The sequence below is a fragment of the Lithobates pipiens genome, unplaced genomic scaffold (assembly GCF_037356315.1).
Source record: "Lithobates pipiens isolate NorthernLeopardFrog02 unplaced genomic scaffold, aLitPip1_a1.2 Scaffold_8, whole genome shotgun sequence".
In the NCBI taxonomy this organism is placed as follows: domain Eukaryota; kingdom Metazoa; phylum Chordata; class Amphibia; order Anura; family Ranidae; genus Lithobates; species Lithobates pipiens.
Window position 1 is genome coordinate 617,137,204 of NW_027507903.1, and position 20,124 is coordinate 617,157,327.

The window sequence follows — 20,124 nt, forward strand, 5'->3', positions numbered from 1 at the left end:
GAATAGGGATTTGGTAGTCTGGACCCCAACCAAGACCCACCAAAGGGAAAGAAGTACTATCTCGATACAGAATAAAGTGGTGGGAAAAAATATATGTTTCACGGTGTGACCGCTTCATCAGGAAATACATCTGTGAAGAAATATAGAGAGTTTTTTTCTTTCACATAACAAAGTAACATTTATTATTAATGGTGCAAAATAGTATGGTGGGGGGAAAAAAAGAAAAAAAGGGGGGGGGGGGGGGGGAAGGTCACATTACAAACTGCTTAAGTCACTGGAAGGAGAAATGCCTCTACTTTGGTGTCACTGGAAGGAGAAATGCCTCTACTTTGGTGTCACTGGAAGGAGAAATGTCTCTGCTTTGGGGTTGTCACTGGAAGGAAAAATGTCCCTGCATTGGTGGTGTCGCTGGAAAGAAAAAAGTCCCTGTGTTGGTGGTGTCACTGGAAGGAGAAATGTCCATGCAATGGTGGAGTCACTGGAAGGAGAAATGTCCATGCAATGGTGGAGTCACTGGAAGGAGAAATGTCCATGCAATGGTGGAGTCACTGGAAGGAGAAATGTCCCTGCTTTGGTGGTGTGACTGGAAGGAGAAATGTCCCTGCTTTGGTGGTGTCACTGGAAGTAGAAATGTCCCTGCTTTGGTGGTGTCACTGGAAGTAGAAATGTCCCTGCTTTGGTGGTGTCACTGGAAGTAGAAATGTCCCTCCTTTGGTGGTGTCAGTGGAAGGAGAAATGTCCCTGTATTGGTGGTGTCACTGGAGGGAGCGATGTGTGGTGTCACTGGAAGGAGAAATGTCCATGCAATGGTGGAGTCACTGGAAGGAGAAATGTCCATGCAATGGTGGTGTGACTGGAAGGAGAAATGTCCCTGCTTTGGTGGTGTCACTGGAAGTAGAAATGTCCCTGCTTTGGTGGTGTCACTGGAAGTAGAAATGTCCCTGCTTTGGTGGTGTCACTGGAAGTAGAAATGTCCCTGCTTTGGTGGTGTCACTGGAAGTAGAAATGTCCCTGCTTTGGTGGTGTCACTGGAAGTAGAAATGTCCCTGCTTTGGTGGTGTCAGTGGAAGGAGAAATGTCCCTGTATTGGTGGTGTCACTGGAGGGAGCGATGTGTGGTGTCACTGGAAGGAGAAATGTCTCTGCTTTGGTGTCACTGGAAGGAGAAATGTCCCTGTATTGGTGGTGTGACTGGAAGGAGAAATGTCCCTGCTTTGGTGGTGTGACTGGAAGGAGAAATGTCCCTGCTTTGGTGGTGTGACTGGAAGGAGAAATGTCCCTGCTTTGGTGGTGTCAGTGGAAGGAGAAATGTCCCTGTATTGGTGGTGTCACTGGAAGGAGCGATGTGTGGTGTCACTGGAAGGAGAAATGCCCCTGTATTGGTGGTGTCACTGGAAGGAGAAATGTCCCTGTTTTGGTGGTGTCACTGTAACCAAAAATGTGCATTCTTTTGTCACATTTCTTTTGCTGCACACTTTGCCCCTCCAATCTGTATCTATAAAGTTATTAGTGACTCCCCCAATAGCTCCCATGTGATAGTCCATGTATTTGTACTGGCCATTGCATTGTGGGATGGGGTGGGCAGTACGCCTGAGTTACTCTATGAGGAGGGGAAGTGGAGGATCCTCAGGGGAGTTCACATTGCACATTGTTGTGCTAAAAGGTCACAGCTACCTAATAAAGCTATTACTTTAGTATTTTGGCTTTGAATAAGAACTCCGCATTTGAGGCTTGAGATAGTGACGGCCCTCCACCTTGGCCAATAAAAGAACTCCTAGCATTCGTAGATGCTCATATAAAGCTCTTCCTGAATGGCCAACATGCGGTGTAAGCAATTCTTTTTCATTCTGGCGGCGGAGGGGACGTGGCTTTTACCAATGCAAGAAGATATCTGCATATTGATAGGAGAGAGCAGAGTGACAGCGCGATGAGCTCAAAAGTCTGCTGCTTCTCTTTTTGCTGTCCAGTCACAGGCTGGGGGAGGGAAAAGACCCCCCCCCCCCCCACGTTGCATTTGGTGGTCAATACACAACTTGTTCACGGGAATGGGGCCACACCTGAACCTAGTGTTGCCACCTTTTCTTCAATTCAAACCCGAACACTTTAGCGGCGCACAGAAATTTGTTTTTATACATATATTTTGCTATTAAAGGGGTTGTAAAGGTTCGTTTTTTTATTTTCTACATAGGTTCCTCTAAGCTAGTGCATTGTTGGTTCACTTACCTTTTCCTTCGATTTCCCTTCTAAATGTTTTTTTTTCTTTGTCTGAATATCTCACTTCCTGTTTCTCCTCAGTAAACTTCTCACCATCATCCGAGCGGTGGTTAGTCAGCCAGAACAGCTTACTGAACAGCTTACTGAGGAGGAACAGGAAGTGAGAAATTCAGACAAAGAAAACAAAGAAAAAAAACTTTTATAAGGGAAATCAAAGGAAAAGGTAAGTGAACCAACAATGCACTAGCTTATAGGAACCTATTTAGAAAATAAAAAACGAACCTTTACAACCCCTTTAAATAACATTTCTAATCATATGAAGTTAATAACAAGGGCCCCCTTTTACATCTGAACTCGCAGAGTTTCCTTTCACTATAAGGGGGACTCTGCAGACTCTGATGTAAGGGAGAACTCTTGGGAGTAAGGGATGCTTTGGGAACCACGATTCAAGGGGTAACGCAGAGAACTCTCATGTATGGAGAGGACTCTGATGTAAGGGGAAACACTGTGACCTCTGGTGTAAAGGGGTGATCTGAGAACCCTGACACTCTCAGCTTAGACAACTGCACGCAGCAACCCTGCTAGGAAGCCATAGTCTAAATAATGTGTCCGGGTTTCAGGCGGTCTGGAACCTGGACACATGATTCCAAACCCAAACTGTCCGGGTGAATCCTGGACAGGTGGCAACCCTACCTGAACCACAAGCTTAATCACTTAAGGACCGGAAGGATTTGTCCTTAATGACCAGGCCATTTTTTGTGATACAGCATCACTTTAACGGACAATTGCGTGGTCGTGCGTCTACAAAATAGGGGATAGATTTAGGACTTTTTTTTTTTTGTAGCGCCCCCTACCTTTTTGTTAGGTGCTTAGTGGTGTTTTTTCATAGTGTAGGAAGTTGAGATAGGTAAATTTGGCCAGGGCCATGTCTTTTTGTCGGGCCTGGTTGTAGATTTGGGCTAAGGTAAATTAACTAAATCAGCAGCCCCAAGGGACTAGTGCGCTACACTGGTAAAGGCGGTGATCAGCGATTTTTAGAGGGACTGCAACATTGTGGCAGACCCTTTTTTGGGACCAGTGAAATTTATACAGCGATCAGAGCTAAAAATAGCAACTGATTACACCGTAAATGTCACTGGCAGGGAAGGGGTTAACACTAGGGGGTGATCAAGGGGTTAAGTGTTCCCTAGGGAAGTGTTTCTAACTGTGGGGGGAGTGTACTGACTGGAGGAGGAGAGAGATCGCTGTTCCTGATCACTAGGAACAGCAGCCACACTCATCGGCCCCAGCGTCGCGCCGCAGGATCTTAAAGTGTTCGACGTACACCTACGGTGATTCGTGCAGCTGTGCCAACCTGCCGCAGTATAATGACGGCGACTGGTTGGCAAGTGGTTAAAACTAGGGATGGTTTTGGCATGGTATACCCACCGAAAAATCACATTGGGCTGGTTTAAAAAAAAAAAATGCTGCCTTCTTGCTGCTCTGAGAAAAGTGATCCACTACAGATTATTTTTCACAGGCGACCGCAAAGGTAAACGAGTCCTTTAGCAAACAAAAATCAGATCTACACCCCTCCCAGGAAGGACTTGTGTTGTGTGACAGAGCTGTGTAAATTTCAGGACTGGATGGACAGAAACACAAATCTCTTGGCAGGTACAATCTCTCATAGAAGTATTTCTTCTGTGTATTTAGCAGTTTTCCTGGAGTTCAGGTTTCATTTATTATTGCAGAACAGCATTTAAAAACTTAAAAAAATATATTTGTAATATTCCACTTTAATAAATCTGTATCTGTGTAAATTATCAGTCTGATTTCTGTATTTTCATAATAATACGAAGGGTGTGATGGGCGATCCAGGCCATCATTGTGGAACTCATGACAGTCTCGGTGAGAAACAAATCCAACAGGAAGCTCTGCAAAGAGAAAATTGGCGTGGATCAGAGATGAGATGAAGAGTACCTGTCACCTGCACACAGGAGAGTCGCTGTATTTGGACTCAATGGATAATGCAACACTGCAGCATGGGTATGGCATGAGCAATAATCCCAACCAGTTCAACCCCCACACTCTACACCTCCTATGGAGCCACATCCTTAACCACTGAGGCATCAGCTGTCAGCGGGATTCCCTGCTGACAGCTGAATGTAAAAAAAGAATTGCCAGTAATGCCTGCCTATTAAAAGCCAGCAGCTATAAATACTACAGCTGCTGACTTTTAATAAATGGACACTCACCTGTCCCGGGTTCCAGCGCTGCCGAGGCCGATTGATCGCTCGGCCCTTGGCTGCTGCCGCCACCATTCTAGGTGAGGGAATCAGGAAGTGAAGCGAATCGGCTTCACTTCACGGTTCCCTACTGCGCATGCGTGAGTAGCGCAGCGCAATAGGAAATCTCCGCGCTGTCACTGGGACCTGTGTGTGTCCCAGCAGACAGTGCGGCAGGGCAGGAAATGGCGTAGACTCCCACGGGAGTCTATGCCCGGAAGTGGGTGTAAATACCTGTCTTTGACAGGTATCTCCACCCCCCTCCCCCCTGAAAGGTGTCAATTGTGACACCGGAGGGGGGGAGGGATCCGATCAGCGGAGGTTCCACTTTAGGGTGGAATCCCGCTTTAACAATGCGACATTTACTAATGGTAGTAGATATGCCAGCTACCACCAGGCATTCAATTACAGGCAATTCTTTTTTTATATTCAGCTGTCAGCAGGGAATCCCGCTAACAGCTGAATGTAAAAAAAAAAAAGAATTAGGGTCTGGTATTGATTTTTGAGGGGAACCCCCACACCATTTTTTTTTTTAAATGGCATGTCCCCCTCCTCACCTTCCCCAAAATCCATACTAGTCCCTTATCCAAGCATGCAGACCGGCAGATCATGAAAGGGAGGGGTCAGCGAGCGCCCCCTCAACATTTGAAACAAAGTCCCACCTCCTGGACCAGCTCCTATGATAGACGGCATACCCTATGCCAGATAATTCAAATAGTGTGAAGTCTCGCAGGAGCCAGTCGAGGAGGCGGGACTTTGTTTGACAGTGGCCGGCGTTTCAGATACAAGGTGTGTCACAGCAGGAGATCCTTTCTGTTATTCAGCCGGCTCTCCTCCCCGTGATCCCCACTCAGAGATAGGCTCCATTGATGATCACTGATGGACACTGATGAGGCTGAATTCATGGGCACTGATGAGGCTGCACTGAGGGGCACTTATGAGGCTGAATTGATAGACTGCATTGATGGGCACTGATATGTTGCAGTGATATGCTGCAGTGATGGGCACTGATATGTTGCAGTGATATGCTGCACTGATGAGGCTGCATTAATGAACACTGATGGGCACTGGTAGGTTGCATTAATGAGCACTGGTAAGCTACACTGATGAGCACTGATAAGCTGCATTGATCGGCACTGATGAGACTGTGCTGATGGGCACTGATGAGGCTACATTGATGGGCACTGACCTGCTGCACTGATGGGCATTGATGAAGCTTCACTGATGCCGCGTACACATGACCGGACTTTCCGGCAGAAAAGGTCAGACAATCTTCCCGAGGGATTTTCTATGGAGTTACGATGGACTTCCGAACAAGCGGACCTGCCCACACATGAACGGACTAAAAGGTCCGTTCATTTTGAACGTAATGACATACGACGGGACTAGAAAAGGAAGTTCAACAGCCAGTAGCCAATAGATTCCCTTGCGTCGTATTTGGTCCGTCGGACCAGCATACAGATGAAGGCTGAATAAAGACTATATTAAATTTTTTCATTGCGACACAAAAAATTAGTAAACAAAGTGGATAAAAACAAGTAAAAAAAAAAAACACGAATGGTTATAAAAATAATAAAATGAGGAAAATGAAAGTTAAGGGGACAAGGGGAAGAAGGAGTTAATAAGTGCTGATTAGACAAAACTATTTGGTAATAAGGGGGCATCCCACCTATGTATGAGGAGGTGTTACTGGGGCTCCCCTACTGACAACCAATGTAAGGAAAGCATCACCTGGGAAGGGAGGGGGGCTTCCCTAAGATTTTTCTTATTTTTTTTGTATCTAGTCTAACTTACTATGAGGTTTAATTTCCCATTTCTTAGAAATATGGAGGAAGATAAAGAAGGCGGTTGCGGTGTACCTGGATGGAGTGGGATAGGCAGCCGCTGGTACGACTGGTCAGCCCCGCGGTGTTCAGAGCCTCCCGGGCGAAATCGTCAGACGTCTTCACCAAAAGGTTCTTCTTCACATTTTGGGTCATGTTGGTGGAGACAATTAGCGGCATCACACACTGTAGGGACAGACTGCAGTGAGAAATGAATTCTGATCATATAAATAGGCGGATTTCTACAAGGGGAAATGGCAGGATCTTAATGGTGCCGGGAATGCTGTAACTTTAAAGCTGAACTCCAGGATAAGGAAATGCTGTCTAAATACATTCATTATGTGTGTTTTTCCTGGAATCTCAGTGTGATTTATGTGTTTCTTCCAGATCTGTGCAGTAACCCAGTGTGGGACTTCCTGTAACAAAGACCCCTCACTGCTCCTCACTCTGCTTGTGCAGGGTGACTGGTCTTGTCTCCGCCCCCTCCTGTAATAAAGACCCCTCACTGCTCCTCTCTCTCCTTGTGCAGGGTGACTGGTCTTGTCTCCGCCCCCTCCTGTAATAAAGACCCCTCACTGCTCCTCTCTCTCCTTGTGCAGGGTGACTGGTCTTGTCTCCGCCCCCTCCTGTAATAAAGACCCCTCACTGCTCCTCTCTCTGCTTGTGCAGGGTGACTGGTCTTGTCTCCGCTCCCCTCCTGTAATAAAGACTGCTCAATGCTCCTCTCTCTGCTTGTGCAGGGTGACTGGTCTGGTCTCCACCCCCTCCTGTAATAAAAACCTCTCACTGCTCCTCTCTCTGCTTGTGCAGGGTGACTGGTCTGGTCTCCGCCCCCTCCTGTAATAAAAACCTCTCACTGCTCCTCTCTCTGCTTGTGCAGGGTGACTGGTCTGGTCTCCGCCCTCTCCTACTGTGTTCTGTAGGGAGTGGCCCCACCCACAGCTCTGCTCTCTGCACAGGCTATGCACAGCACAGAGATGATGTCACTGCTGCTTTTACATCTGGGTTTGTAAAGGCATTTGAAACACACAAAGGGGATTTATATCCTTTGTAACTATTGAGTAGGGTTTCCAAATGAAGGTTTAATGCCCAGAGTTCATCTTTAAAGCAGACCCTGATCTTGATATGGACCTAGCAATTTTTCTGTAGCTTATGAATAAAAAAAAAAAAAAGGAGGACATTCAGCAAAAGTAAGTAGAGTCCATAGAGGACTAGGAATGCAGAGGATGAAATATAGTTTATAAATAAATTAAGGAATTTATTAATCTACATAATAACTAAAATTAAGCTCACAAATCGATGGGTGGAAATGACAGCTGCAACATTTTGGTTTAGTTTTTGCTATGAAAGGTTAGCACCCCCTGCGGGTATTTATTGCTGTTTGTGTTCCTATTGGAGGGGTGTCACCAAACCAGGAAGTGTGCGAAAATCTCACCAATGGGGACACAGATAGCAATAAATACCTGATAGGGGTCCCAACCTTTCCCAGTTATATACAAAAAAGAAAAGAAAATGTTTTAGCTGGAATCCGAGTTCAACCCCCAGTGTAAAAGATTAAAGTGGTTGTAAAGTCTCCACCTTAGGTGAAAAACCTTCTGTGCTGTAACTACGAGCCCCCCCCCCCCCCTTTTTCTTACCTGAGTCCGTCCTTTCCAGCGATGTGTACTAGCCCAGCGACTCCAGGTCTCGGGTCCTGATTGGATATATTGATAGCAGCAGGAGCCATTGGCTGCCGCTGCTGTCAATCATATCCAGTCACATGGAGCCGAGTTCTGCTGTCTGTGTTAATAGACGCAGCAGCGGGACTCTGGAGCTCGCCCGCACGAGTGCCCCCCCATGGAAAAAGGCTCTCCGTGGGGCACTCAATGAAGAGGAGGAGGAGCCCAGCCAGGGGACCCCAGAAAAGGAGGATCAGGGCTGCTCTGTGCAAATCCCTTGCACAGCGCAGGCAAGTATAATTTGCAGGCAATACGCACTGCAGCCGCTCCAGAGATGTGTGAACCGGCTCCATAGAGAGCCAGTCCCAATCTCTTGCTATGCGAATTAGATGCAGAGAAATCCACATCCAATTCGCACTAGTGTGAGCTCAGCCTAACACTTCCAGACATGACGCCTGTGTGGATAAAAAGTTAAAGCCCCACACTGGTCAAAAACTATTTTTTTTCCTAGTCCTTCCCCCTACACCCCTCTAATCCATGCTGTGTCCAGGTGAAGCTCGACTGCAGCGGCAAGGCAGGTAGGCGAGGGGAGGTTGAGAGGAGCTTGGTTCCTCTATGACTTCCTCAGTCACAGGGAGGCAGCTTTCCGATTGGATGCTGACATCCCATGTGGCTGGCAGCCATTTTGGGTCAGGCTCCCAGGCTTGGCTCACTTTTTGCTAGTGGCTAGTGTAGGGAAAGGATGCCTGTCTGTCAGGCACAGTACTAGAGATAAGAAAAGGTTCTAGAGGAGTAGGGACATTGCGGGACCTTCCAGAAAGCTTTCACTGTTGGGTGTGGACCGGCCAGGCTGCATTTTCCTCCTCCGTAGCAGATGCTGTCGGCATCTTCCATTCTGCATCTCGGTCCACCGCTGTCTCAGTGTAAGTGGCTCCTGTTGGGTGTGCACCCTGCTGGGCCTTTTGCTCTTGCCGACCTGTTCTACAATACACTGTTACTTTTTTTTCTCAGAGAATAGATGCAGGAACTAACCCTCCCCAGCCAACTCTCTGCCCCCAACACTGTCGTTCCATGGGAAGAGAAGTAAAGCGGCGCCAAATCTGCGTATTGCTCAAGGCCCACAAAGGCACAAAACACTGCACTTAGTAGCGCATAACACAGAGCTCAAGAAAGTGTACTCTGCATCAATGAGGTGTGTGTATCACACAGGGCACAAGGGACAGTACTTGCATATCTACTCCAATTTAACCATCTATCTTCTTTCCCCCATCCGCAGCTTACCACTTCTTTCTCCCATCCGAAGCTTACCACTTCTTTCCTCCGTCTGCTGTACACCACTTCTTACCCCTGTCCCCCTGCTTACCACTTCTTACCCCTGTCTGAAGCTTATCACGTCTTACCCCCATCTGCAGCTTACTACTTTTCCCCTCTCCACAGCACACCACTTGTTTCCCCCGTCCGCAGCACACCACTTGTTTTCCCCATCTGCAGCTTACCGCTTCTTTTGCCCGGCCGCAGCTTACCGCTTCTTTCCCCCATCCGCAGCTTACCGCTTCTATCCCCCGTCTGCAGCTTACCGCTTCTATCCCCCGTTCCCAGCTTAGCGCTTCTATCCCCCGTTCCCAGCTTAGCGCTTCTATCCCCCGTTCCCAGCTTAGCGCTTCTATCCCCCGTTCCCAGCTTAGCGCTTCTATCCCCCGTTCCCAGCTTAGCGCTTCTATCCCCCGTTCCCAGCTTAGCGCTTCTATCCCCCGTTCCCAGCTTAGCGCTTCTATCCCCCGTTCCCAGCTTAGCGCTTCTATCCCCCGTTCCCAGCTTAGCGCTTCTATCCCCCGTTCCCAGCTTAGCGCTTCTATCCCCCGTTCCCAGCTTAGCGCTTCTATCCCCCGTTCCCAGCTTAGCGCTTCTATCCCCCGTTCCCAGCTTAACGCTTCTATCCCCCGTTCCCAGCTTAGCGCTTCTATCCCCCGTTCCCAGCTTAGCGCTTCTATCCCCCGTTCCCAGCTTAGCGCTTCTATCCCCCGTTCCCAGCTTAGCGCTTCTATCCCCCGTTCCCAGCTTAGCGCTTCTATCCCCCGTTCCCAGCTTAGCGCTTCTATCCCCCGTTCCCAGCTTAGCGCTTCTATCCCCCGTTCCCAGCTTAGCGCTTCTATCCCCCGTTCCCAGCTTAGCGCTTCTATCCCCCGTTCCCAGCTTAGCGCTTCTATCCCCCGTTCCCAGCTTACTGCTTCTTTCCCCCATCTGCAGCTTACCGATTCTTTCCCCTGTCCACAGCTTACTTACTACTTGTCCCATCCTGCCTCGCCTGTCAGACCAGGTGTAGCACAAAGCCAAGGAGGAGTTTTAGAACAATTTACTCGGCTCTGAGCTACACAGGTGAGGCGGGACTAGTCAGGACAGGAGCCGGCTCTCGAAGCTCCAGAGAAACTTAAAAAATATGCAGTGGTCGCAGTGTGGGGACTTGGGGCCCCCACTGACACATGTAATGCTCTACACATGTCCTGAGTGCCTGACACAGAAGCCGGTGCAAATACTTCCTCTACTGCCTTCTGTGTTCAGTGGCAGGATTGAGGGAAGAGGGCTGCCAGAGGTGGTGGAACGCTGTTCCGCCATGTTCCAGCAGAAAAAAAGCCTTGGCTGTACCTAACCCACATACTCACCTAAGCTCCCCATCCAGGTCCAATACTGCCACTGTTACGAGCACGGAGACCCCCTCCTGAGATCGCCGGTCCCCCTGCCTCCCCCCCTCTGATGATGTCACCCTCTTCTGGATCCTCACTGCACCCTGCTGCAGCCCATCTATTAGGAAGTGCCTGCCTGATGTGGACACCTGAAGAACAACCCAAACCAGAATGTAAACAGAAGAGGAGAAGACTCGGGCCAAATTGTCATCAGTAAAAGGGGCTTATAGATAGAAGTATGATTTTTTATTTTTATTTTTTAAACAAGGCAATTAGCTAAAGGGGGAATAGATGGGAGAATTAGGAGATGAGAAGGGTTTTATCCAGGAGGAGAAGCTTTAATCTATATTCCATTTTAGAACCAGGAGCGTTCACCACTGCATACTCCTAGTTTTGACAGCTAATGGTCTCCCACTAATGAACGGGAACAAGATCAGGGTGTTTCCCAATCATTGTGAACACATGAGGTTTGTATACAAACAAACCTATCAGCTGGAGCTTACACTGAGGATCATAGTGTGTAAAAAAAAAAAGAAAAAAAAATAGTTTGACAAGCAAAATGGTACTGGAGTTATTAAAAGAGATTTTTATTTTTTAGCTCATCATACTTACCTAGGTGGATGCTGCATCTGTCCCCGGCGTCTCTACACTGAGAACCGAGTGATCAAACATTGCCGATGGCTTGGTTCTCTCAGCTCCCCGAGCAGAGAGCTGGTGACTGTCAATCAGTAGCTCTCCTCTCTGCTCCTTCACGCTCATTGGAGTGCTGAGCTGTGGAGGGGAGGGAAGAGGCCGTCTCAGCCTCTCAGCGACCCGCTGAGAGGCTGAGACATGTCCAGGCACCTGGCGGATCCCAACTTCCATTTCATGATGACGCGGTGCCTTTACTGATCTATGTGACGTCAGCAGAGAGCGGATTTCAGGCTGCTCTCTGCTGAAAACCGGGTCACAGGAGTGCAAAATGAATTTCACTCCTGTGACCCATAGGAGAAGGCCAGCCAAACGAGCTTAGGCTGGGCTTCTCCTTTAAGTTTCCTGACTCATACTATTAAAACATTTTGACTGGGCATCTAGGTTTCAATGACCTTCCAAAGGGTTTGATGCACATAAAACTTTTAAGAGCACTTTCACACTTGTGACAGTGTCTACTGCACTCTAAAAAGACAATAGAATAAAATAAAATATAACCATTTCCCAAAATTTGAATATAATAAATTTGAATTCTAAATGAAAAGAATAGATTCAAGTAAAATAGAAAATAAAAGAATAGGATAGAATAAAATAGAAAGAATATAACCATCTTCCAAAATTCAAATTTCAAATAGAATAAATTTGAATAGAATACATTTGAATATAAAATAATAGAAAAGAATAGAAAAAAACAATAGAATAAAATAGAAAGAATATAACCACCTTCTGAGATTTTAATAGAATAAATTCAGATTTCGAATGGAGTACATTTAAATAGAATAAAAAAGAATAGAAAATAAAAAAATAGAAAATAAAAGAATAAAATAGAATTTAACCATTTCCCAAAAGCTGAATAGAATAAATTTTTAATTTTGAATAGAATAAATTTGAATAGAAAATAAAATAAAAGAATACATCAGAATAGAACAGAAAATAAACAATCGAATAGAATAAAATAGCATATAACCATCTTACGAAATACAAATAGAATAAATTTGAATAGAATAGAAAATAAAATAGTATAAAATAAAATAACAGAAAAGAACTGAATAGAAAAAAACAAAAGAATAGAATAGAAAGAATATAACCATCCTCCGAAATTTTCAAATAGAAAAGAATAGATTTTAATAGAAAATAAAATAATAGCATAGAAAAGAGTAGAATAGAAAAAAAAAACAATAGAATAGAATAGAAAGAATATATCCCTGTTTCAAAATTCAAATAAATACATTTGAACTTGAATGGAGTAAAAAAATGAAATGAAAGAAATGAAAAGCACCAACATTTGTGGAAACCTGTACAAGGAACACGAGAGTCCATAGGCAGACTCGGAATCAGAATTCTCTAGGGGCACATTCTAGCGATGTACCTGCACAGTGACACCTTTTGGTTGGTAGTCGATGTTGAGGCTGCGGGAGAAGAAATCTACAAAGACCTGGTAAGAGACAGATAACAATATTAAACTGAGACAGATACAACATTAATAAAAACATTGCCCTATAAAATTGCCAATAGCGTGACTTTTTCTTCACTTTTCCTGGTGTTCATTCTGCCTGGGCCCTCTGCCATTTTCAACATTCATGTCATGGTACTGATAGCAGTATTATTGTACTACACATGCATGAGATGGAGAGCATGATGTCCTGAGCCTCATCTTGTGCATACTCTACGACATTACATGCATCTGTTAAAAAAAAAAAAAAAAAATCTTTCCTGAGATCTCAAACAACAAAGAAATGACAGCACACGATCCTCATTAGAATGATAAAGTCATTTATTCCATAAAAAACAAATAGTACACTTACATGAAATCTTGGTAATCAGCATAGATGGCAGATGAACACCACAGTGTGGTCCACAGTGTAATGGACAAAGAAGCCGCAAGGCTGTCAGTGTATGAGCCTGGCATATCCCTCTAGCCGGCATGCAAGATCATGACCAGGGATAGGCACGGACCAAGGCAAAGCACAGACCTTAGTGAAGGACACAAAGGTACATTTCAAATTAAAACCATCAAAAACTCTACTCTCTGGCCTATCTGTGCCCATCAGTGCCACTTGTCTATGCCCATCAGTGCCCATAAATGCAGTCTCATCTGTGCCCATCAGTGCAGCCCATCTGTGCTCATCTGTGCAGCCTATGCCCATCAGTGCCCATAGGTGCAGTCTCATCTGCTCCCACCAGTACAGCTTATGAGTGCCCATCAGTGAAGCCTATCTGTGCCCATCAGTGCAGTCTCATCTGTGCCCATCAGTGCAACACATGCCCATAGGTGCAGTCTCATCAGTGCCCACCAGTGCAGTCTCATCTGTGCCCACCAGTGCAGCCTATCTGTGCCCATCAGTGCAGTCTCATCTGTGCCCATCAGTGCAGTATGTGCCCATAGGTGCAGTCTCATCTGTGCCCACCAGTGCAGCTCATCAATGTACACCAGTGCAGCCTATCTGTGCCCATCAGTGCTGCCTATCTGTGCCCATCAGTGCCCATAGGTGCAGACTCATCTGTGCCCACCAGTGAAGCTTATCGGTGCCTCCTATCTGTGCCCATCAGTGCCACCTACCTGTGCCCATCAGTGTCCATAAGTGCAGTCTCATTTGTGCCCACTAGTGCAGCTTATCAGTGCCCACCAGTGCAATCTATCTGTGCCCATCAGTGCTGCCTATCTGTGCCCATAAGTGCAGCCTGTGCCCATCAGTGCAGTCTCATCTGTCCCCATCAGTGCCCACAGGTGCAGTCTCATCAGTGCCCACCAGTGCAGTCTATGCCAACCAGTGCAGCCTATCTGTGCCAACAGTGCCCATAAGTGCAGTCTCATCTGTGCCCATCAGTGCAGCCTATCTGTGCCCATCAGTGCCCATAAGTGCTGCCTATCTGTGCCCATAAGTGCAGCCTGTGCCCATCAGTGCAGTCTCATCTGTGCCCATCAGTGCCCGTAAGTGCAGTCTCATCTGTGCCCACCAGTGTAGCCTATCTGTGCTCATCAGTGCCCGTAAGTGCAGTCTCATCTGTGCCTACCAGAGTCCCAGTCTCTCCCTCCTGTGACTGTCCTGGCCTGCTTCCTCAGAACTTCAGAAGTCAGAACAACACACTCTGGAGTCCACACTGTGCATAGACGTACTCTGCTCCATTTTAGAGTCAGTCTCAGACAATCACTCAACTTCTTGGGCCCAAGCTGCCTTCCTCCTGTCCTGTTCTCCAGTTCTCCCGTGGCACGCGCTGCCTGGGCTGCCGCTGCAGAGTCCCAGTCCCTCCCCCACTGAGAGATAACTCCGCAGTAGGAGTCAGGAGACTCAGAATTCCACTAGAGTGCACCACACCCCAGCCAGATCTACAACACGGTACACAGACACGTACAGGAGGAGAGAGCAAAGCAGTGAGTCAGTGCCGGTTCACACTAGTGCGATGCGAGAACCCTGTGAATCAACTGCAGGTTCCCGCATCGCACTGCCATATGCGATCTGATGGGGAGTGTCATTATATGTTAACGACACCCCTATTTCAGCTTGCATATCGCACTGCGAACTGACAGTTCGGACATGAATCGGATCGCATATGTGTGAACACACATGCGATCCGATTCTGGTCCGAACAGAAAAAAGGGTCCTGTGCGTGTTTGGACCGAATGCGGTGCGATATCAGCCATACTATCTGTATGGCTGACATCGCACCCGCAGAGACATCGCATGTAATGTGAACAGCAGTGCGCTGCGAATTACATGTGATGTCTGGCATCGCACCAGTGTGAACCGGCACTCAGGCTAGGTTCACATTGCAGCGATGCGGGAACGCCGCGAATCCGCGGCGGGTTCCCGCATCGCATACCTCCCGGCGGCAGTTCACACTGCCCTATGCGAACTGCTGGGAGTGTCAGTGAAATGTTAATGACACCCCCCAGATCAGTTCACATATCGCAGTGCGATCTGCAAACTCGGACAGGAATCGGATCGCATGGTGTGAACACCCATGCGATCCGATTCTGCTGCGGACCAAAAAAAGGGTATTGTGCGAGTTTGGGGCGGGTGCGATGCGAATTCAGCCATACTATCTGTATGGCTGAACTCGCATCGCACAGAGATCGGATGTGATTTGCACTGCAGTGTGGTGCGAATCACATCCGGTTCTCGTCACCGCTGCAGTGTGAACCCAGCCTCAAAGTCCGTTATTATTAAAACAAAAGTCTGCGGCGGCCGTGGACATTTCAAGTGGACACCTTGCCGATCGCTGATCATGACAGCTGTCAGAAAGCCCGCCAATCCTCATCATTCTGCACAAGAACAAGTCTACCTCATGCCAAACCCTTTGTGTCTGTGAGAAGTGTGTTTGTGTGTGTGTGTGTGTGTGTGTGTGTGTGTGTGGGGGGGGGGGCGGTTACGCGTTTCAGAGGTTCACTCCTCCTTTGTCAAAAGACACCCCCCAATGTATTAGTGTTTGTGGGAACTTTGTTCCCACAAAGTGTCAAAAGTGTCAGTCAGTGTCCGATTGTCCACTGTAATATCCCAGTCCTGCTATAAGTTGTTGATCACCACCAGTACTGGTATAAAAAATAAAATAAAAACTCCAGTATATATACACACCATAGTTTGTAGATTTGTAGCACCCTCCTAGATGGGTGCTAGTACTGTATGTAGATAGTTTAATATAGCGTGGTCTTCTTCCTAAAAAGAGATTGATAGGTAAAACATAGCAGCTTGTCTGACTCAGTGCTGTTGCGATTGGCTCCTCTGTATCCAGGCAGCCTCGGAAAGCTTCTGGGTGAACAGGAGTGACCCATGCAGATCAGCAGCATGAATATAAATGCCCTCCCAGCCAATTACAGAGAGTCGTGACCCCGAGCATGCTGGGAGCTGGTATTTATATTTGGTGAGCACATGGGATCGAGGTCTTCTTTCTTCTGAGGAGAGGTCCAGTTGGGGAAAGGAGCCTATTGCCTCTACCCAGCACAGGCTGCCATGTGGCCTTAGGTGGGTGACCTGAGGGCCTGAACAGTGAATGTTGGCTTCTAGGGGGGTAGCGCTACAGACACTATACATTTTGCTCAAACCAATCAATATACGCTTACTGGGATTTTGTTACAAAAAATATGTAGCAGAATACATATTGGCCTAAAATCTATGAAGACATTCGATTTTTTAAATTTTGTATTGGATGTTTTATAGCAGAAAGTATAAAAATATATATATATTTTTTTTAAATGGTTGGTCTTTTTTGTTTATAGCGCAAAAAAACCCCAAAAAAACACAGAGGTGATCAAATACCACCAAAAGAAAGCTCTATTTGTAAATGTAGCAAGATCTTTTACATCTTTTGGTATAATGAGAACCTCCAAGGCCAACGATAGCTGACATCCTTCAATATGTGGTGGGTTGTGAGGCATAGTGGGTGCAAAGATGGTGAAAGTCATTGGGGCCAGACACTTCTTGGATGTAAAAGAGGTTTTATTTCTTTTGGCAGTCTTTTTTATATATTTTTGGGGGAAAGAGGGTTAGGGCCAGGACACCCTTAGATAGTTGCAAACTCAGTCGGAACAGGAGGACAGCCGTGCAGGGAAAGGCCCCAGCAAGAAGCCGCATCTGAAGGGATGCTGTCTCCTATGGTAACAGTCCTTTAACAGTTTCTAACTCAAACTTAACAGTTCTCTCAGCTCCACTACAACTGCTCCTCCTAGTTCTTCAACACTGAGCTCCTGGTCTCTCACTAGACCCACCGATTCACTGACTCTGAATCCCTTGAGCTCCTCCAAGGTTGGTGGTGGTATTTGCCTCAAGTGTCACCCCCGTTTCTCTACTGGGTCCCTATCTTGGCACTCCAGATACTTCTCAAGCTTCACCCCTGTTAACCGGCTCAGTCCCTGACTTGACTCACAAGGCTGCTCTGCAAGCGTCTCCTCCTCTGGTTGGGTCCCTGACTTGATCACCACCTGAAGTTTTCCGATGCCCTTTTTGCCACCGTGTCCTTTTTCGGTGAGAATATGGTTCCGGTACTTGCTTCAGTTACTCACTGTGGTCCCTGGTAAAGGCAATTGGTGCCTTCGTGGCAACAGCTTCCCTACTACCTCCGACCACTGACAGGTTCTCCGGCCGGCAGAACCATCACTTCTGGTTGAACTGCAAGCCACAATCCCAACCCTGCGTTGCTCTCTCACTGTTGGATAGGCCCTCACACAGCCTGGCAGCCAGATGCCCCTGGGATAGGCCCGATCTCCAGCCTAGCAGCCTGGGGCGTACGACACACGTCCACCCAGACAGCAGTCCAGGTGACACAGAACATACAGTATCAAAAAAGTGAGTACACCCCTCACATTTTTGTAAATATTTTATTTTCATGTGACAACACTTAAGAAGTGACACTTTGCTACAATGTAAAGTAGTGAGTGTACAGCTTGTATAACAGTGTAAATTTGATGTCCACTCAAAATAACTCAACACATGGCCATTAATATCTAAACCGCTGGCAACAAAAGTGAGTACACCCCTAAGTGAAAATGTCCAGTTTGGGCCCAAAGTGTCAATATTTTGTGTGGCCACCATTATTTTCCAGCACTGCCTTAACCCTCTTGGGCAATGCGTTCACCAGAGCTTCACAGGTTGCCACTGGAGTCCTCTTCCACTCCTCCATGATGACATCACAGAGCTGGTGGAAGTTAGAGAACACGCACTCCTTTACCTTCTGTTTGAGGATGCCCCACAGATGCTTAATAGGGTTTAGGTCTGGAGACATGCCTGGCCAGTCCATCATCTTTACCCTCAGCTTTAGCAAGGCAGTAGTCACTTTGGAGGTGTGTTTGGGGCAGTTATTATGTTGGAATACTGCCCTGCGGCCCAGTCTCAGGAGGGAGGGGATCATGCTCTGCTTCGGTATGTCACAGTTCATGTTGGCATTCATGGTTCCCTCAATGAACTGTAGCCCCCCCAGTGCTGGCAGCACTCATGCAGCCCCAGACCATGACACTCCCACCACCAAGCATGACTGTAAGCAAGACACACTTGTCTTTGTACTCCTCAACTGGTTGCCGCCACTCATGCTTGACATCATCTGAACCAAATAAGTTTATCTTGGTCTCATCTGACCACAGGACATAGTTCCAGTAATCCATGTCCTTAGGCCGCGTACACACGGGCGGACTGTCTGCCCAACTAAGTCCGTCAGACAATCCGACGGACAGTCCGTCCTACTTTCGAATGAACGGACTTGACCACACACGATGAACAGACAGTCCGCCGAAAGCTTGCGCGATGACGTGTACAGCACGTACGACGGGACTAGAAATACGACGTCCAATAAACTGCAATGCAACCTTCGGCCGTGTAAATCCTTTCTGAGCATGCGCCATACTTAGTCCGTCGAACTAGCCTACTCACGAGCGGACTGTCCGCTGAAACCAAGTTTGGACGGACAATATTACGGAAATTCCGAAAGACTTAGTCCGCCAGACTGTCCGCTGAAAAAGTCCGCTGAAGCCCACACACGAGCGGATTGTCCGCTGAAACACGTTTCAGCGGACCAAGTCCGTCAGACAGTCCGCCCGTGTGTACGCGATCTTAGTCTGCTTGTCTTCAGCATTGTTTGTGGGCTTTTTTGTGCAATATCTTTAGTAGAGGCTACCTTTTGGGACTACAGCCATGAATTCCAATTTCTTGCACTGTGCGGCGAATGGTCTTAGCACTAACAGGCTCAGCCTCAACCTCTGCAGCAATGTTGGCAGCACTCATACATCTATTTTCCAAAGAAAACCTCTGGATATGACGCTGAGCATGTGCACTCAACTTCTTTGGTCGACCATGGCGAGGCCTGTTCTGAGTGGAACTTGTCCTGTTAAACAGCTGTATGGTCTTGGCCACCATGTTGCAGGGTCTTGGCAATCTTCTTAAAGCCTAGGCCATCTTTATGTAGAGCAACATTTATTTTTTACGGATCTTCAGAGAGTTTTTTGCCATGAGGTGCCTTGTTGAATGTCCAGTGACCAGTATGAGAGCGTGAGGGTGATAACACCAAAGTTAACACACCTGCTCCCCATTCACACCTGAGACCTTGTAACACTAAGGAGTCACATGACACCAGGGAGGAAAAATGGGCCCCAATTTGGACATTTTCACTTAGGGGTGTACTCACTTTTGTTGCCAGCGGTTTAGACATTAATGGCTGTGTGTTGAGTTATTTTGAGGGGACACCAAATTTACACTGTTATACAAGCTGTACACTCACTACCTTACATTGTAGCAAAGTGTAATTTCTTCAGTGTTGTCACATGAAAAGATATAATAAAATATTTACAAAAATGTGAAGGGTGTACTCACTTTTGTGAGATACTTTAGATCACCTGACCTCACCCGAATATATAGGCTCTCCCAGCAGGCCAAGGGATTCAAGAAAACCCCTGCCCGTTGACTGAGATACCCCATACACCCATAACCTGATTCTGAGTTGTCCTTTTTATATTTAGTACCACCAAGTGCCCGGCCACCTAGTGGAAGAGAAAAGTGCAACAAGGCCAAACTTAGGGAGAAATCAATAGATCTCTATCAATCAACCAAGATTACTACTCTTGGCAAGTAAATTTGTGAGGAGCTCCCTGACTAAACTCCAGGGTGCTACATCCTCCCCCTGACCAAGAAACTACGTCTCAGAATTTGCAGAAAAATATAATTTGAGCTCCCAAGCCTGAGAGCGAATGTCCTGGCAAAAACAGGATTAAGTGGGGAAACAGGGAAAGGATTAACAGTATAACAGTAGAATAACATATATGTTGTGTGCCACATAAATAAACATTGGTATCACAGGAAAACAGTTAGTCACGT

General features: G+C 46.9%; 1 protein-coding gene across 1 annotated transcript in view; it reads right to left on the minus strand.

Annotated features, from left to right (window-relative positions):
* Positions 1 to 3,970: 3,970 nt before the first annotated feature.
* Positions 3,971 to 20,124, minus strand: part of LOC143961418 (very-long-chain 3-oxoacyl-CoA reductase-like) — an 86,229-nt gene continuing 70,075 nt past the window's right edge. The window contains exons 9-11 of the mRNA XM_077470701.1: positions 12,699 to 12,764; positions 6,337 to 6,486; positions 3,971 to 4,126 (exon numbers count right to left, since the gene is read on the minus strand). Of these exons, the coding sequence (XP_077326827.1) occupies positions 4,016 to 4,126; positions 6,337 to 6,486; positions 12,699 to 12,764 (327 nt within the window). The 3' untranslated portion in view covers positions 3,971 to 4,015. The remainder of the gene's footprint in view (positions 4,127 to 6,336; positions 6,487 to 12,698; positions 12,765 to 20,124) is intronic.